Genomic DNA, 22,292 nt, shown 5'->3' with positions numbered 1-22,292 from the left:
TGTAACACTCCAAAGGTCTTGAGTCTCTCATTAAAAGAAAGCCCATGCTACTTGTGCTGCTGACGTTGCTTGTTCACAGGTCTGGATTCCAGACTTTGGGCTCTCAGCAACAGCTACTCATTAGCCACTGCTATAGCTTTTGATGCTACAGGAATAGTGAGGAACAAATTGGTACAGATTGAACCACACATCCAAGCTCCTAATATGCCAGTAATTTAGGGGGGGGAATTGGAAGCCTAAATACTTGACTGAATTTGGGTTAAACTGACTTGTCCTTGGCCACACAGTAAACAAGTGGTAACTCTGAAATTAGAATGCCAGAGTCCCAGATCTCTACTCTTTGCCCTGAAGAATGCTGTCTTACATAAAATAGTCTACATGTACTTCTGAACAGGCAAAGCAAGTGAAAGTTATGTTTACAGGATACAAATTGTGAGTTGTCAAGTACGGCACAATCATTAAAGTTTATTATAAGAATGCAATTCCAGATTTTGTCAGAGAGCAAAATTTAAAAATGAGTGTACAATCTCTGCAAGAAAGGTATTTTTATTGTAGACAGTCTGTTAGAAAAGTGAAATGAAAAGTGTTTACACCTGTTTTCCATGTTCAAAGTGATATGACTAGATGTTTCAAATTTTCAGATTTTGAATGATAACCCTTTAAAATCTGCAAAATTGTTTTGGTTTCCTGCTTATATATGCAACCATGGATTGTTCTAGTTCCTAAATAACCACAACTTTACAAAAGGGAAAATAAAAATCTGCATTCAGTGCACGTATGCAATCGTTTGGTTAGCAGAAAGTTGAACAGTTTGCTCAAGATTATACGAGACACTTCTGACCCCAACAAGTAACTGAATAAACTCTGTGCTGTCCAGCTGAACACCTTTGTCTCAAAACCAAACTTCAGAAAACTTTGTATCAAAGCTACCTGAAATTGTACACAAAGCAAGGAACATGTGGTTGCTTATTTTACACTAACACAAGTTTAACTGAGTCTGCAATTACAGGATTCACTTTTTTTTTTTTTTTTAATAATAGATCCTAGACTAGCTGAATAAATTCTGCTAAACTAAATTTATAGAAAACAACAGGGTACTACAACATCCAGTTGCAGTCCTGATTCAGCAGAAGTAGCTTTCCACAGGAGTATCATTAACGAAGCTGAGAACTTCCATAAGGATCATAAATCACATCACATACAGTTACAGTGAGTCAACATTTCTAAAAACTACATCAGTAACCAAAATGTTGAATACTGATTATGCAAGTAAATATAACACACTTGCTCTCTTGTGCTGACTGGAAGATTAACGGACAATTAGCAGAAACATAAGGGCAATATTTTACAAAATATTCCCTAGTTCAGTCACTTCTACATTTTTTTTTTGTTTTTAGTCACTTCTAGCTTTTTCTTTTTTTTTTTCTTTCTTAAATGTAAATCTGTCAGCGCTCAGCAACAAAACCATGCTAAGCTGGAATTTGCAAAATTGATGTCAGCAATAAATACGACACATAACAACATCATGCCATTAAACCTGCTGATATGTGTCAAAGGATACACTTCTCCATGCAAGTCAGAAGGTACAAGGATTAACAAGCTTCCCCTTTGTCTCACAAATACAAGCGAGGGAAAACAAGAATAAAACAAAAAATTATAGGAAAGGAAGATGCAAGCAAAACAGTATTTGTGAAATAGCTCAGTGGCTCAGCAGACTGGGACGGAATGCCATTTCCTATTAAACTGAACTTCAAAAGAATAGAATTAATCAACAGCTTTTATATGGATGCACATACACACATGCACCCCCATATTCCCCTCAAGAAACCCAAGAGGTATGAGAGACCTGGATGCTTTTGAAAACCCCACCAAGTGCTTATCTAAATCTCTAGGCATGTAAATACTTAAGAGTCTAGCCCAAGAGACTCATCAGAGAAGCACACAGGACTCAACACTGCCAAAATATGAGCTCTGTTTAATTTCATATTCTAGTCATAAACAGCTAAACTACTACATTATTATTACTTAATGCCTTCTTTTCAAGCAATATTTTGTCCTTATGTTTCTTCTAGCACAGTATAGCAAAGGCTTCTCTTACATTCATAAATAATGGCTGGATAGGTAGTGGGTATTTTCTTAAACAATCTATGCATCTACAATGTAGAACCATCAGTATTCCTTTAGGGCATACATACAGATTAGGACATCTGTGTATGGTCTACAATTATCACGTAGAAAATAATTCCAAAATTACCAATATTTAAACTATTGTTTGACTACAGAGTTACCTGCGCATGTCTGGTCTCAACACTTATTTGCAAACTACCACGTATATGTAAAGATCCATAGCACTGTGGCCTAATACATTTCAAATGGCATTAAGAATTCTGACAATCAGGAACTACTTCTCCACAAAAATAAGCTATGTGTTTAAAAATTACACAAAAAGTTAAATGCTCTAGAAAGAAGGCAGACTTGTACAACAAAACTCAAATCAATGGCTCCTGGCTTGGAAGCACTCTGCCAGTGCAACAGACACACTTTTGCAAAGAAACAGCGGATGATTATTGGTAAAGCAATGGCAAACCTACCCACCCAAAAGGCATATGTAATAATATTAAATTATAAACAGAAATCCAATTTTCTACAGCATTATTTTTCTGCAATAGGTTCAGTAATTTCTTCTGGGAGTCCCCTACCCCCCTCCTTTTGTTACCTCTCAAATCCCAGTCCTTTGTGCTGGTAAAATTAGCTCAAGTTGGCACTTGTCTCACCTGTATCCCTAGTGCCAGAATTTGCAAAAATGAAGTTTTAAAGGAAAACTTTCATGGCAGAAATTATTACTTTGGAAAGGGTAGCATATTTAATGCGTCATAATAATTTAATTTGAAATCCTATTTAAAACATTAGCACTTTAACTTTACGTATTTCATTTGTGAATCTGTGAGAATTAGCTCTGCTTTCAATAGAGGTTTGCTGCAATTTCTCCTGTCAGCCTGAGGATCCCAGTTTCAGAGCCTTTGGAAAGAGGTGGCCCCTAGCTGTACCTATCATCCTCTGACAGCCAACACAGTTCTGATACTGGAAAAGAGGCACAGGAATGAAACATGTCCCTGGCAAGAAGGGATGCAGCAATTCAGTGTATTCCCTAGGCAGCCACTACCAGCTGGGTTCCCAGAGACCTAGTGACAACTAAAAGCTTGCTGAAGCTCTCAGTGCAAGGCTGAGGTATAAACACTGCTTGCCTTCCTGGGAAATACACAGCAAAATTGATGCTCCTCCATACCATCAAGATTAAATCAATGCCACAAGTTCAAATACCAGGGACAAAGCTTGGTCTTTGTTAGAGTATCATCATCTTCATGAAATTGAGAAATGTAAGAGTTTGGCTCAGTGCTCAAAAACTGAAACAAGAAGCAGAGAAGGGGAGAGCAAGAAAACCACTTTCACCACTGACAACCATTGTATTACATACAGCTCTGTGCCAGGGGCAGTCAGCTCTATTAAGACACTAAACTCCTGCGTCAGGTCTTCCTGGCAGTCCTGTTTGCACGCGTACCTCACACTACAGTACAGCAGTGCAGAGCTGCCACTTTCTCCCATCGCTTGAGTATTTCTACTAAGCTTTGTAGATTTTCTCTCTCACAGAAACATTAAGCCAGCCATGCATCCCAAGACATGTTTTCTTCCCATGCACTAATCACTGATACTTTTGCACTTCTTTTCAATTCAGTCAATTCAACTTAGTCTCTTTTCACTACCACTGCTTCCATTTAGTTTGTTTTTCTCTCAGTTGCCTAACTGCTCCTTATAACTTATCTCTTTGCCTTATGTTTCTTTCCATTTCCTTTATTTTCTTCTGACACACACTTCTCTCCATCTATGCTGTATGCAAGACCCTGCTCAAAACCTGAGCAAATCGCGCACGCGCGTGGAGGTGGGGGGAAAGAGCCGGAGCATTTGAGCTGGCAGCCTCCAGCAGCTGCCAGCAAGTAGCTCAGAGGGAAAGAAAAGAGGGGCAATTTCTTCCATTTTCTTCCAAACTTCCTTATTAACTTCCTTCCATTAATAGTTTTTCAAATAGGTGGTTTCATGAAACAGATTCCAGGTTTTAGATTTCAATCCAACTAGAGTCCATTTTCTGTTGATGCTTAAGCAGCCCTCACACAAAATATTCACGCTGCTGAACCATGGAAATTTCAAAAGAAAAAAAGGTTTTTCTACTAAAGTCAGTGTGACAGGGATGGAATAAAGAGGCAGTGGTGTAAAACATAAATGCTGACTTTGATCACAGCAAGGCATCTGGTCTTATTACCATATATTTATCACCTCCATCTTATATTGTGCAAAAATAAAATTATCGGCACAGCTAAGGCCAAACTACCCATCACAGCACTCAAGCAATATGCCCTGCTACATGACTTGAGGCTTCAGATGTCAGATAAAAGCAGTTCTGCAGTGTGCAAGTCTGGATGTGAGGTAAGGTACTTCCTTGCAGGTTCAGACCAAGACTCAAAACCAAGCCTAAATAAACAAAGCTGGTTTTCCCCCTTGTAGACAAATGAGGAAAGCTTATTCACTGTCTCTGCATAGGGCTTACGTTTTTGCACTGTTCATATTTTCCATTAACTTTCCAAAACCACCTAGAGAATAAAGCCAGTGCAGCAAGGTATGTTTTTATTTTTTCTAATTGGTTCCACTTCTTTTGAGGATGCACATGCATTCACAGTGAACTGAAACCAAACCAAGTATATTGCTCAGCTATGGCAGTCTATAAGCAAAATGGGCCAATTACTACTTCTAAACTTCTTTTAAAGTTCCTTCTTCTGTACCTTCTTCCTACACAGTATATTGCCACTGCAAATCCAGCAATCCCATCTCCTATGGCTGCACAGAGGCCACAGTCAGTAACACTAATGCAGGTGACACACGAAGTGCAGGAGGCTAAGTGCCTTGTGGTTATTATGCTGTTCCTATTATACGGTTTCTAATATTTCCTAACTGTATCTTGTTTGGGACAGCAGATCACCTGTTGTCCATTTCTTCCTTAGAGGTATGTTCAAGTTTAGTCAGACAAATGCCTTTGTAACTTTTGAAATTCTGCACATTCTACAGCAGCATCTTTGCCATAGAAAATATTGCTCTTAGTATAATATCCTTGACATACTGTAACTCGAGAAGAACTGAACTAAATCTTCAGAACCTATTATTACAGACCATATGGATATCAGTTTGCATCTGCACATGCATACGCATGGGAATGAAAGAGAAGTCCTGGATAAGCTACTTGTTTACCGGCTGGTGAAAATCGTAATTTAACTGCTATCTCAACAAGCCTGGAGGGGAAAGATTGATTCCCTTTAAAAGAAAAGTAACAACTAAAGAAGTGTCATTATTTAAATGATTTTATATTGGATTTTTTCCTATAATTAGGGAATGATGTCCTAAAGAGATTTAAAAGTGCAATAGGGAATAGACAGAAAAATAAGTCTTTTCTTCTTCAGTGTGTTTATTTTCTGCATTTGACAGTACCTTCAAGTAGTCCAATCGTTTTCCCACTAGCATGATGCAAACGTTCCATTGCTAACCTGAACATAAACAGAGAATTTATGGTTTGTTTCCTTTTTTAAATTACAGTGAATGTACATAAATCAAAGGAACTCAGGGAGTCTGTAATATATAGATTTTTTTTTAATAGCTTTTTTATATTTATTTATACTGACACAAACTCAACTCATTTAGAGCATACTTCACTGCATTTAGAGTCTATTTTTAATGTGAGGTCACCCTGCTTGATTTAGTCAACTCAGGTTCAAACAGCAGAGAAGATAAACTTTGCTTTTATCTCTAAGGTCTCTCCCACCTTGGAATTTGATATAGCTAGATAAAGTCTTGTCAAACTGAAATAAGGGCATCCACTGATGTAATGCCATGTCCATTAGACAGGTTAGCTCTTGAGATTCATCCGACAGTTTGTAAATTGTGTATTTACTTAAGTCAGTAGTTTTGTATCTTAAGATTTACAGTCACACAGTGAGAGCCTGCTGTGTTTTGCATTGAGAAACAGCATTTCCTTACCACTTAAAGACAAGTCTATTGACAGGACCATCGCCAAGTTTCTCATCTAGATACTTTCATGAATGGTGGCCTCATGGACATGTTCCAGATGCACTTGTGTCCCCTCCGCCCTTGTCATCAGTATATATTGGTCCTATGAAACAATTCATAATTAAATCACTTAAAGATAAACTTTACCAGAAAAAAAGTCTAATCATGATGTTAGTTCCTGTGTTAAGCCCAACTCAGAGGGCCAAAAGAACTGTCCAGCTATGGTTCCATTTTGCTGCATAAGCATCAAGAAAAAAAAAAAAATTTCCCACAGCTACAAGCAGTGGCTTGATAAATTGTTCAGAGAATTTTTACTTAGCCAGGAAATGAAACATTTTAGAATGACCAGTTACTTTGTGCATCTAGAGATGATAATTCATCCAGCCTTCCATCCTAAATATTCCCTCTCACAAGCCAGCCCCACAGTCCCCCCCTGCCTCCAGCCTTCCCCCCCACCCCACCGCTAGTCTCTGTTTTCTGTTCCCAGCAAGAGCTGTATATGCTTTTGTTCTTTTCAGTACTCTGCTAAGGAGTCATTTATTGGTACACTCTCATGTTCTTTGATAAAAGTACAACACTGGTTTATCCTGTTAATTTATATAGTCTCTAACTCAAGGTTGAAAGAGTGAAGAGTCCTAGGGCAGAAATGCTGCAGCGAACATCCCAGAGAAGATCACGTACTTGCTGTTATTTTGAGAAACAGGTAATAATGAAAGGAGAGGGGAGAAAACAGCTAGAAAGAGATATAACTACCTTTGCTTTCAAGGGGATTTGCAACAAACCTTTGCTTGAAAAGTTACTTTCTATCAGCTTTGCTTTCTATCACAAAGATATGCACTGTTTATGATTCTGTTTCATTAAATTTGACCTTCTGCCTTTAAATTGCAAAAGCACTTTCCCACAGATGTATGGACACTTGAACTTAAGAACACAACATATAAGTGTCACCAGTTATATTAACTGTGAACAGCTACTTGCCAAACGGCTTATAAAATACTACAATGCCAGATTCAGAAAACACAATACACCATGAGTTCTGTATCATCTGCAAGAGCAAAGGTCTCTGATTTTAAGTCTGTCACTTAAACAAAATGTCACCAGTGTGTATTAAATCCTTCAATTTTTAAATGGGACTTGAGTCTCCTCCTGCCTTCAGATCTATCACCAGCAAAACACTTTTTGATTTAAGCTCCTGGTGAGACCCTGCAGCTCTACGAGCTAAGATTACTAGACAAATACACAAGCTAGAAACATACAGAATGTTTAATGTTATTCTAGCAGGAAGTGTTTAAGCAATGTATTCCACCACTTCTAAATCTAAAAGGCTAAGTCCTTTCTCTTATAATGGATACAGTACTTGTTTGAAATAATTTTCTTTGCTAAACTTCTTTGACAGGAAATATTAAGCAATCAGTAACCATATTCAGATAATTTTGGCAAGACCCTCAACTGTAGTTGTAAAAGCACCATCTTCTATTTCATTCCCATAACTTTCTCAGCTTCCTAATTACACGCATTCTTTATTCTTTTTAACCACTAACACAGAGCTTAAACATTTGCTGCTGAGTAATAGAAAGAGAAATGTGTGTTGTACATTTAAAGGAAAAAAGAGCAGCTGTCACAAAGCAGAAGCTTGATCCCAGCAACACAGAGCTAGCACAACATCTCAACTGCAGGGATGCCTGGCATTTGCTATTCCAAGACATTCTGGCCAAAGGAGTTGAACTCTAATAAAGAACAATTCATACATAATTCCTCCCCAAGTGCTCCCCCCCAGTCTCTCAGAAATGAGCTGGACCACCCAATGATTAACAGAGCTTGCTATTAACTTACCCAATCTGCTGTGGTAATACCATTATCCTGAAGATGGACTTTTACCTTTGGGTAGTATAGGCTCTTAAACCACCTGAACTTGGGCATAGCCACTGCTTCTAGCGCTGCAATTCTAAGACACATTGTGATCTGAAGTCTTTGCTTTGGACATGGTGATCCACCACCTCAAATGCTTTAAATTTGAAATCCATATCGGACTTCACGTCCTTCCCAGGTACCTAGATATGCTTTCTCAGTGCATCCCCCTAACACTGCCTATTTCACTTTAACTGTTTGACCATGCCAGTGGGATGAAAAAGCAAGCACGCAGGCTTCACATAGGCATGTCGAAACCACAGTGCTTTTATTCTCGATGCCCTTGGTAGCTACTGAACTTTGGAGGCAGCAAAACCACTGAGAAGCACATTCCAGAAACTGAGTCCATCCCATTGCTAACTCATAGTTTTTCAAGATTTCTTCATTCCTCCTACTCTTCCTTGCCAATAAATCCAACTTACTCGTGGCAAAATCCATCCCCCTTCCAGAGAGCAAAATCCTATTCCTAAATAAAGCCTTCATCTCCACTCCATTGTGTAAATCGCAGAGCTCCAGTAACTATCAATCATGCTTTCTCCAAACTTGTTCCGGATCTCTGCACAGAAAGGTTTCACACTGCCCTTTGATGACTTCTAGCTATGGTCCTTCCAAGTAGCACTAAATGACCTTTCCTACTCATCGCAACTGTTCAGACAGAACATAAGCAATTGCTCCGGACAAGCGCAAATAAACACAGCTCTGAGGCCAGTATTTCTACATATTACAAAATAGCCATTCGAGTTTGACAACCATACCTCATCTCCAATCACACCTAAAAGAGCAGTGAAAAAGGACAATAACATACTGAATCCATAGAAAACAGAGGTAAATGATGCAAATCAAACAGATCATTAGCATGAGATAGTGTATACACCAATACTCAGCATGGTGTCTACAAGCTTAAACTAAATGCATACAGATATTGAAGAAAAACAGTATCGTGGACAAAGGACATTCTTGTCCATATATGAATAAAGTACAAGACTCTGGACTCTATAATGCGATTTTGCATTTCTATAGGGAGTGACTCATTTCGCACCAGGCAGTGACACGTCACAGTATTACTGAGCATTTTAGTCAAACTTGTCTGCTAAAGCTATTCTTTAGCACATGCATTGTACAACAAAAACTACTTTGTATTGCAAAACCTTGAATGCTTTCCTGACAAACTTCCACTGTTTCCCAAAGAACTCAACACTGATGCCCACACATGCATTTATAAATTAGTAAATTGAAAGTAATCATTATTGCACACATGTCAAAAGGAAAATGTCTTTGTAAGAATTCAAATGTAACAAACTAACCTATCTAAATTTTTAGATGCAGACACATTATTTGATCTGCAAGCATACTTAAAAGACTATGTAATAAAGTGTGAGACTGAAGACTGTCTACTTTTCAGAAGATACAAGTGCTTTTAATGAGAAAACCTGATTACACTGAAGTCTCTGACAGAAATTCAAATTCACTGATGTGAGATTTCATGCAGCCAAGAACGATGACATACCTGAATCCACAAAGCTCCACACAGACAGAATCACTCTTTTACTTCAGTATTTAATTTTAGAAATCTAAAATACTGTTCCCTAATCTGTTTAAAATCTTACTGTTTGTGGAAGTGAGCATATCCTAAAAACAGAAGTGTAAAGCCATCAAAGGGCAATAAAAAAAAACAACTTTAGTTAATATCCTTCCTCACTTTTCCAATTTCACTGACTCCTCGCTCAGTTCCAAACTTTTATTAAAGAAAACATTCTGAATTTCTCTGAAAAGTAAAATTGGGGGATTTTTATTCCAAACTACAATCTGTTTGGCATTTGCTTATCCAGCCAGAATACACTGAGGCAGCATGTGCATGAGCACTGCAGACAAGTGGTGGTAGTGGTAGTGGGTGCATCACACAGAGGCAGTCCTTCTGCAGGGTGACAAAGGATGAGCAGCAAGACTCCGTGCTGGGTACATACCCTGCCAGAACCATTTCCTGCCTCTGTTTAGATGTCTTGTTTCAGGTGTAACAACTGGGCAGTATTTTGTCCCCTTTCCTCTGCATGGAGGGGAGCTAGAGCTGTGAATGACAGGTTACACGCAGAGCGAGCTCCACTGGCTGTTATCACATTAACACTTCTTCCTCCTTCCACAAGCTCCTAGTGCAAAAATTCACTTGGCAGCAATACAATCCTGATTTGGCCTTAAAACAATCCCTCTTTCTAAAGTTGTTCTCTTGTGCTTTTAAGGAAGGTGTGGCTTCCTTTTGACATATTCATATATGCCCACTGCGAAAATGAGAAAGGGTGATTATGCTATAAAACAAAACTCTTAAAATTAGAGATTTAAATAAACCCCTTTACATGCTTCCTTTCCAAGTAATATGAAGACCTTTCATATTGTCTTCTTACTTACTCCAACTCCTGTGTGATTTAAGATGTTTCTATATTAGACATCTCTCATGACTGAATTTAAAGATTGCTTTTACAGATGCTAACATGTAATTGTCAAAGTGGTCCCAAATGACATTCTGCTTTGCCCAAAGAATATTGAGAGAACATGAAAAATTATACCACATCTATTTTTTTACTGTTAGCTTGCCTCTTGCTACCTCTAACATCCTTTTACAACTTCACCCTAACTTGTATCTCAGTTCTACATCATTTGTCACACTAGTCCTCACTCTAATCGAGCACAACTTCCTTCCCCTGTTACTCCTCACAGTTGAAATACAAGCACTCTTTCGTCCACTCAGAAAATGTATGTTTTCCGCCCCTCCTCCAACAGTGTTCTCAGTTACCATAATAGTGTAAGTCCTACGACTCGAAGGATTTGTAGGTTACATGGCTTGAGATGCTACTTTCACGGGGAACGTTCCTTTTACCTACATCCAGTTGGACCACCATTATACTTAAATCACTCATTTGCCCTGTTTGGACTACAGGCTTATTGGAATACGGAGAGATCTTTTTGTCTCCTTTGTCTGCCCTCACATGATTCTTATCATAATCATGATAGTCACCACGAAAACCAGGGGGAACTGGTGGCAGAGATCTCTTGTTGGCTAATCATTCAGAATGTCAATGATAAAAATCTCTTACAAAGCACAGTTTATTCTACTCTGAATGTGAACAAAACATTCTAATATTCATATTCATTTTTCCACAGCTGCTTAGCCTTCTCTAAATCCTTTTCATCCCTGTCGAGACATTCCCACCACTTCCCTGGCACTGGTACTAGCTCTCGTGCGATGATGCTGTGAGCTGCTTCAGTGAGTTAATCTACCTGAAAGCTCATCACGCATTTGAGCTGGGTTAATTTCCAGATGCATAAGCTGCCTCTATCAGCTTAGTGTGTGATCACACAAGCACTCAGAGCTAACTCAAGGAAGTGGGCAGGACCTTACTCTGAGGGTAGAGCCAGGCTACGATAGCCTAGATTTAGGCTGATGCAAGTTGCCATGCAACTGCATCCTCAGTCTGACAGCATCCAGCTGTTAAAGCCGATTCCATAAACATAGTACTTGCATATGCAGTGGAAAATTACATGTACAAAAAACAATCTAACCATCCACTGCGGTAGTCCAACTTCTTTAATGACCTCTCTGTCCTAAATAAAGTAAGCTTTACATTACCTTGTCCATTCAATACTGCTTCATTCCTGTCTTCTTCACATGACATCTAGCAATTGTCACTCAGTCTAGTGAAAAACTATGCTTTGCCTTATTCTAGAAAATGTTGGCATATTATCAGTCATAGTTCTGGAAGAGTGCACTACTCTGATTCATAGCTTCTAAGAGGAATCTATTGCATTTCACATTCCCAGAACATTATCTGACCAGTTCCAGCACAATGGCCTGGAATTAACCCCAGAAAATTGATCCTTCACCCTTTTCTCAGGTTAAGCTACTCTAGCTTATTCAGGAAAGATGGCTCCCACTGGCCCTCACAAAAGCTACGTTAAATAAGTCACTGATTATAGCACAGGCCTGAACTCAGGAGGGTCTAGCCAGCTTTCAGCACACAAACAGTGCCAGAGCTATCCATGGATGTAAAGCTGTGCAAATACTTCAAGGCTTCATGGAACCAAAGCCCAGTGTATTACCCTATAGCTGGGTGCCATACAAAGTCTGAATTGGTTAGAGTTGTTACAGAATAGCCAATAGCAACATTTTTATGTTAAAGTAACTTATGAACATATGCAAGTGTTATTTCTTTTACATCATTTGAAACAAAAAATTAAATTCTAGTTATTCAAATAACAGAGATCAATCAACACATAATTCATAGCTCACATGTGCAGAATAGGCAATTAAAATCCTTAAAACATTTAAATAACTTTTTCTTCTTGAAAACACTTAAGTGCACTGCATGACTATCTAGTTGCCCTCCTGTATTTTCCATGACCAGAGATTTCTGCTTATTAGATGGCTTTATTGAAAACCCATTTAAATAAAAATCAGCTGTGGTTCAAAACTGTAGTTCAATTTTTTAAATTTTTTTTTTTTTAAGGCTGATAACATTGGGCCTCCTTATCAGGACACAAAGCACCTACTACCTCCTCCTGACTTTATGCCTTGAGCGCAACCTCAATGCCCACATGCAAGACTAAAAAGATCACTTAATCACAACTGATGTCAGAGAGCCCTGTCAAAGTAAGGGCTAGGAAAAAGTCAGGGGTTTTTACTCAGCTTTTGGGCTAACCTAATTCTGATTTCTGTAAAGTCAAAATATACTTCCATCATCTTCACTGAAGTCAGACCTATCTCATTATACATTCAACACCACAAGCAGTAAATCTGAATCTTAGAAATTACCTGGAAAATACTTTTAAGCATGAATACAGATGAACCACAGGAGAAATAATGTAGACAAGATATGGGCACTTTTGATGGTGATTTACAGGTTTAAGCTCAAAGCTTATGTATTTGGGTTAAATATTCTTAAATTTGTCCAGCCTCAAGAGGTGCTAAGACTAAAAGATATGCTGCAAATAGTTAGGAGTACTATTTTTAGTTTTTAAAATTTACTATACAACTATGTATTTATCTGAAGTAAAAACTTCCTTGGCAGTGCCATAGTTTAAAGTGACAGTTTTAGTGAATCCATTATCAGTAAAAAATGTGGTCAAGATCACCCACTACAGAGCCCCAAGTGAGCTGTACAGAGGAAGCAGAACAACAAGACTGTCAACAGAAGTTGTATATAGCCAGATACACTGAAGGCCCAAATCATAAGTTTTGTTGATTTGGTTTAGAATTAACTGCTCCCCACATACTATTGCTCATCACCACTTCAGCATAATGTTTATCAGCAAGTCTACCTTCTATGCATGAAAAGCGACTAATAATCTCCATTTATTGCTCTTTCAGAAAGTACTTTCCATCAGGCAGTAATTCTGATGGAATTCCATTCCCACATAATCAAGTTAGAGATTTGTCCTTCAACGTTAACAAACTACTGCTTACATTTTTTTAGCATTTACACTAGCCTTGTGCATTTTAAGTCACTATAAAATGGATTGACAACTCCTTCTCTTACCCTTTTTATTGCACACTATTTTGATTTAAGTAGCATCATTCCTACTTTTTTGAGCAGTCAGCCTTGTAGTTTCCACTGCTTTTAGTACATCATGAAACACCCACGTTCTTCTGACATACAGTCTGTTACTTGCTACTCAATGCAATCCACCTGTTCCTGCTGTAAATGGACTGCACACTTTCCCTTTGAATCAGCAAGATTTTTTTGTCTCTGATGCTTGAGAGGCTTCTTGTTTCTTTTTTTTTTTTAAGCCATTTTAGTTGACAGTTTTCACAAGCCTTTAAGTTCATGTTCAGCATTAGAGCACTGTGAAGTAATGTGCTTCCTGTTCCTGGGTCCACTACAAATGCAACTGGGTTTTTAATGGTGTTACAGTCTCATTAGTCGAATATTTTGAAAAATCCAACAATGTGCTCCCAGAAGCACTGCGGCACTGCTGACTTCACCGGGATTCATGTGAGGCCCTTAGCAACGATATCCATGGGAAGAACAAAAGGACTTAAGATACCATACTCTTTGCTAATGCAACCTGTGCTCATCATGAGTTGCAAAATCTAAATGGAACAATCAAGTCTCAAACACCCTTGTGTATCTGAAAGTTTTTAGTAATCCATGCTCCCTTCATTCATTTAACAGAAAATGAAGAACTCCAAGTATCACAGCGGGGGGCCGGGGGGGAAGAGGAGATTATTCTCGTCTCTGTGTTCACTGTGGCTAGTCTGGAGAGGAAGTCACTGTACATTTTTGCCTTATTTTCATAACTCCATTTCAAAACATACTAGTGGTTTTAGGCAGCAACATCTTGTTATGCAACACCACAAACTAAAATGCAGTTGGGGATAATAAGGGTTCCCAGCCGCACTTCTAAGACAGACATGCACTGTCCTGAATCTCCATGAGGCACAATTCTTTCTAGCAGTAACAGCAGCACTGCAGACTTCATCCATGGGGACAAGAAAAAAACCTCCCTCAGCATGTACACAGAATTGTCTGTATTTCATCGTCATCAAACTTTACCAAATTCTACCTTTAAACAAATGACAGAGAAAACTGGAAAATTTTTCCAAGCATACTTTACACACAGAACACAGACCTCTGCAGAAATCTCCAAGCTCTGAAGCACTGGTATGAACGAGGCCAAAAGGTACTGTCCTCCTCTGTACTGGCACATGGCTCTGCAGCAAGAAATTCCTATGAAAAAGGCAGTACATCCACCAGTAGCAAAATCAAGCCAAGTTCCATGAAACAGGAACCTTTCACCACAGCTGAAGAGATCACTGAAGGGCAAATCTCAATCACCAACGAACTAACTTGCAATGAAAATGTCATGATCCTTGCATTCTTCATACAAAACAGAGCATTAGATATGGCCCTTTAAGTCTAGATCAAATATATATGATAAGAATACACATATAGAAATGTTTTCTTCATTATTAATAATACACTAAATTGCATAGTATACAGAATCACAGAGTTTCCCAAAATTTGAAATTGCTGCCTGAAATAGTAAGTACCAATAAAAGCAAGATTTGGTTTTATTTCTCATTACCCTACTCTGGTTGATTTGTAATAAATTGAGTTAATTTTCCCCAAGTTGAGTCTGTTTTGCCTGTGATGGAAACTGGCAAGTGATCTCTCCTGTCCTTATCTCAGCCCACAAGCTCTTTGTTATGTTTTCTCTCCCCTGTCCATCTGAGGAGGGGGAAGTGATAGAGCGGCTTTGGTGGGCACCTGGAGTCCAGCCAGGGTCAACCCACCACAGTCTTTCTGGTGGAGAATGCGGGCAATGCGAGGAACTTGAGATAAGGATAGTAACTGAGAGAGGTAACGGGCAAAACATGGACTGAACGCAGCTAGAGTTCAGAGCTGCATGACAAGTGGGGAATTTTTATTGTACTTGTGGTGAAGGGACGAGGGGTGGATTGTGTGTAAATTGTTCACTTTTTGTCGGTTTTGTGATGAAATTATTTTGATTTTGGTGTGAGGATTTTTTTTTTTTGTTGATGTGAGCGAAGATTTTGCATGATGAATGTAGATTTTAATGACTGTTCTTAAAAATGTGATGCACAGAGGCAAGGGGTGGAATGTATCGGCTTTGTGTGGCAAGGTTTTGGTAGTGGGGGGGTTACAGGGGTGGCTTCTGTAAGAAGCTGCTGGAAGCTTCCCCTGTGTTTGAGAGAGAACCAATACCAGCCGGCTCTAAGATGGACCCGCCGCTGGCCAAGGCCGAGCCCATCAGCGATAGTGGTAACACCTCTCTGATAACACTTTTAAGACAGAAAAAGGTTGGGACAGACAGAAACGGCAGCCAGAGAGAGGAGTGAGAAGACGCAAGAGAAACAACCCTGTGGACACCAAGGTCAGTGCAGAAGGAGGGGGAGGAGATGCTCCAGGCACCAGAGCAGAGATTCCCCTGCAGCCCATGGTGAAGACCATGGTGAGGCAGGCTGTCCCCCTGCAGCCCAGGGAGGTCCATGGTGGAGCAGATAGCCACCTGCAGCCCGGGGAGGACCCCATGCTGGAGCAGGTGGGTTCCCGAAGGAGGCTGTGACCCTGTGGGAATCCCGTGCTGGAGCAGGTTCCTGGCAGGACCTGCAGATCTGAGGAGAAAGGAGCCCACAGAGCAGGTTTTCTGGCAGGACTTGTGACCCCGTGGGGGACCCACGCTGGAGCAGTGTGCTCCTGAAGGACTGCACACCGTGGAAAGGACCCATGCTGGAGCAGTTCATGAAGAACTGCAGCCCATGGGAAGGACCCACGTTGGAGAAGTTCATGGAGGACTGTCTCCGGTGGGAGGGACCCCACACTGGAGCAGGGGAAGAGTGCGAGGAGTCCTGCCTCTGAGGAGGATGAAGCAGCAGAAATAACGTGTGATGAACTGACCGTAAACCCCATTCCCCGTCCCCCTGTGCCGCTGGGGGGAAGGGGTGGTGGTCTTAGAGAATCCAGGAGTGAAGTTGTGCCCAGGAAGAAGGGAGGGGTGGAGGGAAGGTGTTCTGAGATGTGGTTATATTTCTCACTACCCTGCTCTGGTTGATTTGTAATAAATTGAGTTAATTTTCCCCAAGTTGAGCCTGTTTTGCCTGTGATGGTAACTGGCGAGTGATCTCTCCTGTCCTTATCTCAACCCACAAGCTCTTTGTTCTATTTTCTCTCCCCTGTCCAGCTGAGGAGGGGGAGTGATAGAACGGTTTTGGTGGGCACCTGGCATCCAGCCAGGGTCAGCCCACCACACAACCCCTTTAAGATGTGCCATGTAGAATGACGTGCATAAATTAAAGCCCTAGCTGACAGGGATTCCAACAGTGTCTGCAGTACCCAATTCATTTTACAGTTACTTTTTGGATTATGGAAATAAAGGAATTGAATATTTTTGATATGAATATGAACGCTATTTTGAGCAATCCTTATGAATGTACTGAATGCATCCTTATAACTGCATTAAACACACAGAAAGATGTAAGCTTCCAGGAGTACTACAAGAGGAAAAGAATTACACACAGGCTTTTGCAGAGCAGTATTTTCTGAGTAGTAATTACAACTGGTATACCAACACTTGCATTTTTTGTAAGTCACTTGAATTTAGAAAATAACTGGCAAGTTGACAAAAACTGCGTTTTCTTTTGCACCAATCTAGAACAGTAATTGGCCAGACCGCATATTTATTTCAGTCACCTGCTAGAATAATAATATGCATTACTAGAATTAGCATCAAGGCTTCATATATGTCAAAGTACTAATGCAAAGACAGTCCATTTGGTGTATTTTACATGTTCCAGCTGATGAAAAAAACATAAAATTTACTCAGTCTCGAATACATTGGCAACAACTGAACATCACAGAAGGAATAACTTAGACGATACACTATGAAAAGTAATTAACAAGGCAAGTAATCACTATTTTGGATCATAAAATGAGTAATGTTCCAAAAGAATACATACAATCTTCATAAACAATTTTCTTCCACCTGAAACTAGGCTTTTCAAAAACTATTATTTTTTGAATTTTGTATAATTTTGAATAAGGTATCACAGAAATTGACACTTGGCAAGATGAGTTCATAAAGTTTGACTTTTTTTTTTTTTTTTTTACAAAATAATTTCCTCATTTTCTTAACTTTTAAGATGATTAATTTGATATAATTAAAAAAAAAAAGCACAATTCCCAGAAGCATTAGTACTTTTGTGCAAGAGTAGCTCTATTTATGTGCATCTTTTCCCCTTGTATAAACGAACTTTTTGTTCATCAGATAGAGTGAGCCATACCAGTCTTCTGGCTGCTTCCCAAATGTGCTGATAGACAAAGAGGTGCTAAGTGCAACGTTACAAATCTGTTATGCAAGCTATCAATAGCACAAGACTTCTTGGTCTTAACTTGTTCTTTCTTCTTTGCAGAAGGCTGCAATCCCACACAGAAAGGCTTAATTTCTGCCATCCCACACCAATCTGACTAGAACTCAGAAGTACAACAATAACTAATGAAGAAGCTCTAAAGAGTGTTTCCACAAAAGTAATGTCAAAAAAGCAACATAAGAAGCTGCAAATACATCTGATAAAGAAGCCATGTAATTCAACCTAGACCTTTGACAGAGAGTCAGCAACCCAGGGCAGTACTGCTCAGGGTAAGCGTGATTCCACACAGTGAATTCTCAGTTCTTCTGTAAGCAATGTTTGCTCAGACATGTAAGTCTGGAAACTGAGGAGCAGATTTTTTGTGTTCTGTCTTTCAAATACATTTTGGGCAGAGGCTATCTACGAGGCATTTTTTCTGTCCAAAGGCTTAAAGAAGGTGGGGGAGGAAATACACGTTATATAGAAATATATACTATGCTTTTACATAATAATGGAAGTACTGTCATCAATTTCCATTCACCCACAGGAAAACTGGGGCCCAGAACTTTCAGAGGCAGAGAGAGGTAAGACAGTTCACTCTTATTAGCATTAGGGATTTTAAAATTCCAACGCATTTCAAGATTTCACTGATATTATATTAACTGTAAAAATACATACATACGCACTTCAAACTGTTGAACAGATTTTGCCTAAAACTAAAACCACCTTGAAAAACGTCCTTTGTTTCACCTTTTGAAAGAAGCTGGAAACAGGAAAAATATTCCTCTACCACAAACAAGTCACATCAAAAAAAGCTGCTGAAGCCTAGTGACCTCGCATTTAGCCACAAATGGCAACAGAACATTGCAAAGACCTGCTTCACTCAACCTGCACAGACCACAGCTCTTAGGCCAGATGGACACAGTTGTAATTTCATGACTCTATACCAGATAATTCCATAGGTAATTTCACGACTTTCTAGCAGATAAATCCATGGGATCCCGACTTTTGAAGATAGATCATAGATTTCATCACACTAATAAACAAGAACACATTGTCTTTGGGAAATTACACTAACAGACATTTAGGTTGGGCCAAATCTCTAACTGTAGGTGCTTCTGTTTTCCTTTCCATTTGTATTATCTTATTTACATCCTTGTTTTTACAGATTATTTTGGGGGCTCAGCAATTCCTCCAAAGCAACCTGATGAGAGTTGAGAAAGTAAAAAGCGGATAATTTTTCTAGTATACGACAGCATGCTCACCTCAAATTCTAGTGTTCACTGTCTCCTTCAACTGATTTCAGTGGGAGAACTGAACGAAGCCTTTAGTCAAAAGCTTTCTCATGTCCTGAATATATTTTTGGCGATTCACAGGAATCATAAGACCTCAAATAGGAACTGCTTGGGTTTTTTTTCCTCCACCACCAAAATAGATCCAGAATATAATTCTTTATTGTTTATCTCAATGAAAGTGCATCATTATAAACAAAGAATATCTAAATGGAAGAAATCTTAATGGCATATGACCATATCAAATATATCAATGACTAAACATACAAGATAATTTACTAATATGTAAAAAAAAAAAAAAAAGAAAAAAAAGAAAAATACTTCGTAGAAATCATGCAAGATCCATTTCACTGATATAAAAGGCTACACTCCCTGTAAGTGTATGAGGGAGTCCCAGAAAAATACACTCAGTTGAAAAGATAGTCTGAGTTCTTGTGTAATTAAAATAGTTTTACATAATGGAAGGGAAACAAAGGAATCTCCCCAAGACAGCATATTAAATGGCAGCATAAAGTTGGGACAAATAACTTCTAAAAAGAAATCACGTGTATAATGGCAAATGGAACAGAGATGACGAAGGGTCAGAGACTGCAACAAAACAAAAATAAAATAGTCACAGAAATCACTGAAAACTAAGAGCCAAATCTCTTCACAGTATATTTATACAGGTAGCCAAAGCCAATTTATCATCATTTTCTGATAGTCTTTGCTACACTAAACATTCTCCTCAATCTGTGTCACAGAACAAGTTTGCAAACTGCACACCTAATTTCTTGAAGAATCAGGCACAGAAGCTCCTGACGTAAACGCAAGCAGCCAAACTGAGTTTCCTCTTGTTTCTTACAGGTGTACAAAGGATGAGTACCTCCTCCATCTTATCTGCTGGTACTACACATACCCACAGGGGCAACCATCCACCATGCTCCAGCATCAACCACTTACAAGTCTGGCAGCTGAGCAACTTTGGGGTTTATCAGTGCCTTCAGCCCCTTTTTGAGCAGTACACCTGTACCTGGCCCAGTCAGAATAAATGAAAGCAGTAACCAAGTGTACAGTTTCAGAAAAACCTATAGAGCATAACTACTGATGAGAGAAAGTATCCACTGAAGACATAGTTATCTTGGAGTCTCTTTTGCAACTTATTTCCTCAAATATGAAGGTATTTCTGCAAGTAACCCCCTTCCTGCCTAAGCTTACAATTCACCTCTGTTTGTGTGCATCTCTTTCCTACTGTCCACCACAGAAGTTTTCCTTCCCATTGAATTAAAATACTGCGACAGACACCAACACAAACTTAGATTTAACAGTACAAGGAAGGGAAAGTTCCACTGAGGAGCAATGTCAGCGGTCTTTGAGCACATGGAGACCTGTAGGACAGACCACAGAAGTGAAGATGTTTTGCTAGCTCTCCCCACCCTCCAGAAAAAGTGAACAAAAACCAAAGCCCCACCTCCAACACCAACAAAGTCATTTTAGGTGGTTACTACAAGTTACAGGGAAAAAAACCAACAGGTCGGAGTATTCAGATGCTAAAGCCATAAAACAATAAACAGTTAATCTTAAAGGTATCAGTTGCTATGTTCCAGTGCCCCCAGGCAGACACCCAAGCCTCTTACATCAAAAGCAGAATTCATCCCAATGTCTTTTAAAATCTTATTATTTTCTTTGGAAGGAATTTCTGCACAGCAAACCGGAACTGCTTGTTCTGAATTGATGAAAAGTTATAGTCTTTGATTAATAATTTACTTTAACAGGGCTTCTTCCCCTCCCACCATGCACACATCTACTGTGACCCAGATGCCAAGCTGACAGGTGCTACATTCTCTGCGGGAAAGAGAAAGCGCTCCCATGCCTGTGGCTTTCTCTGTGCATACTGTCATACGGCACAGGCACCAAATTTCGCTTTCTAGCTCTCTCAACAGGACTGGAAAAGGGAAATTCCCAATTTTGAATCAAAACAATGCCTTTCTGACCTCCAATCCCAAATCTTATTTATGGCACCAAGTAAATTTCCCCCCCCACACTTATTCTCTGCTGGGGAGGTATTTGTACCTGAAAATCTTAGTTTCTAAAACATGCTTGCCTGTTCCAGAGGGGTATTAAAAACAGTAAAGTGAGCATACCATGTTCAGCCCTGCTGAACTTTGAGTCAGTGGAATTATACCACATTTATATGGAAGCTTTAATCCAAACTCATATCTACATTTTAGTATTTACTCATACATCTTATGCAAAATAAAAGAAAATTAAAAAAAAAACAAACAAAAACTACAGTGAATGTGACATGGTTCTTCTACGCACCTTTTCAAACCCCAACAAAGTTTGAAAGCAGAATTTCTAATGACTGGACATTGCATCTATAGTCTGGAAACACATAATCTACTTTTGGTTCTGCCAGTGACCAGCTTCTTAACCTTGAAGTCAGGTCACCTTCAAGTACCTTTTTCATTTGCATCTGCAAAAAAAAGAATGGGAACAGTGAGACCTACCTGCATTTGCAAAGCACTCACAAGGCATTAAAGGGGCTGTTACTACCTAGGACCATTTATACTTGGTTTTAATATTCTATTTCTTTTTTGCTTTGTAAAAAAAAAATAAAAAAAAATATTTTCCCCACTTTTTCACCTTAGATCTGTAACCTGACTGCACAAGAACAGAAATACTGCCAATCACAGAAAACAGAATTTTAGAATCCCTTGATTTCCTTTGAGTCCTGGATTCTTATAATCATGTTCAGTTTCTAACCAGGCTAATTTCACTGCACTCGTCGCAGTTCATTAAACACAGGTACAGTATCAAAAAAGTAATTTAATTAGGGTAGTACAGAAACAGAATTAATTCTCATCAGAGGCTTGGCATTGTCCTTTGAATAGAAAGCATGTAAGGCCAAGTTATTTTTGTGTTTCACATACACAGCTGCTGATATTTGAGATGTTGCAGGAAATCAACTGGTATATTCTCCCATCAATGCATGTAACTTTTAATAACTTTAATAATAGAAACATGTACACAGTGATAGGACACTACGGCTCTAGAAAATAGAATGCAAGGTGTAATCTATCATTTGATAGCCCTTTTCTAATTGGACTTGTTAAAAGTATTGTTAAAACCTGCATCTTCAATTCTCA

The 22,292-nt window shown here is 39.1% G+C and overlaps 1 protein-coding gene across 3 annotated transcripts in view; it reads right to left on the bottom strand.

The window, feature by feature from the left end:
- SH3GL3 (SH3 domain containing GRB2 like 3, endophilin A3) overlaps positions 1-22,292 on the bottom strand; it is a 58,195-nt gene that overhangs the window by 28,507 nt on the left and 7,396 nt on the right. Inside the window, exon 1 of one of the 3 annotated variants that reach the window (XM_049812208.1) lies at positions 5,533-5,585. The exons of the other annotated variants lie outside the window; for them this stretch is intronic. Coding sequence (XP_049668165.1) covers positions 5,533-5,565 — 33 coding nt within the window. The 5' untranslated portion in view covers positions 5,566-5,585. Of the gene's footprint in view, positions 1-5,532; positions 5,586-22,292 lie in introns of those variants that run through there. 3 annotated transcript variants of the gene reach the window in all.

The sequence above is a fragment of the Accipiter gentilis genome, chromosome 10, assembly GCF_929443795.1.
Source record: "Accipiter gentilis chromosome 10, bAccGen1.1, whole genome shotgun sequence".
Classification (NCBI taxonomy): domain Eukaryota; kingdom Metazoa; phylum Chordata; class Aves; order Accipitriformes; family Accipitridae; genus Astur; species Astur gentilis.
The sequence above is the reverse complement of the archived record's forward strand: the minus strand, read 5'-3'. Positions and strand labels throughout refer to the sequence as shown.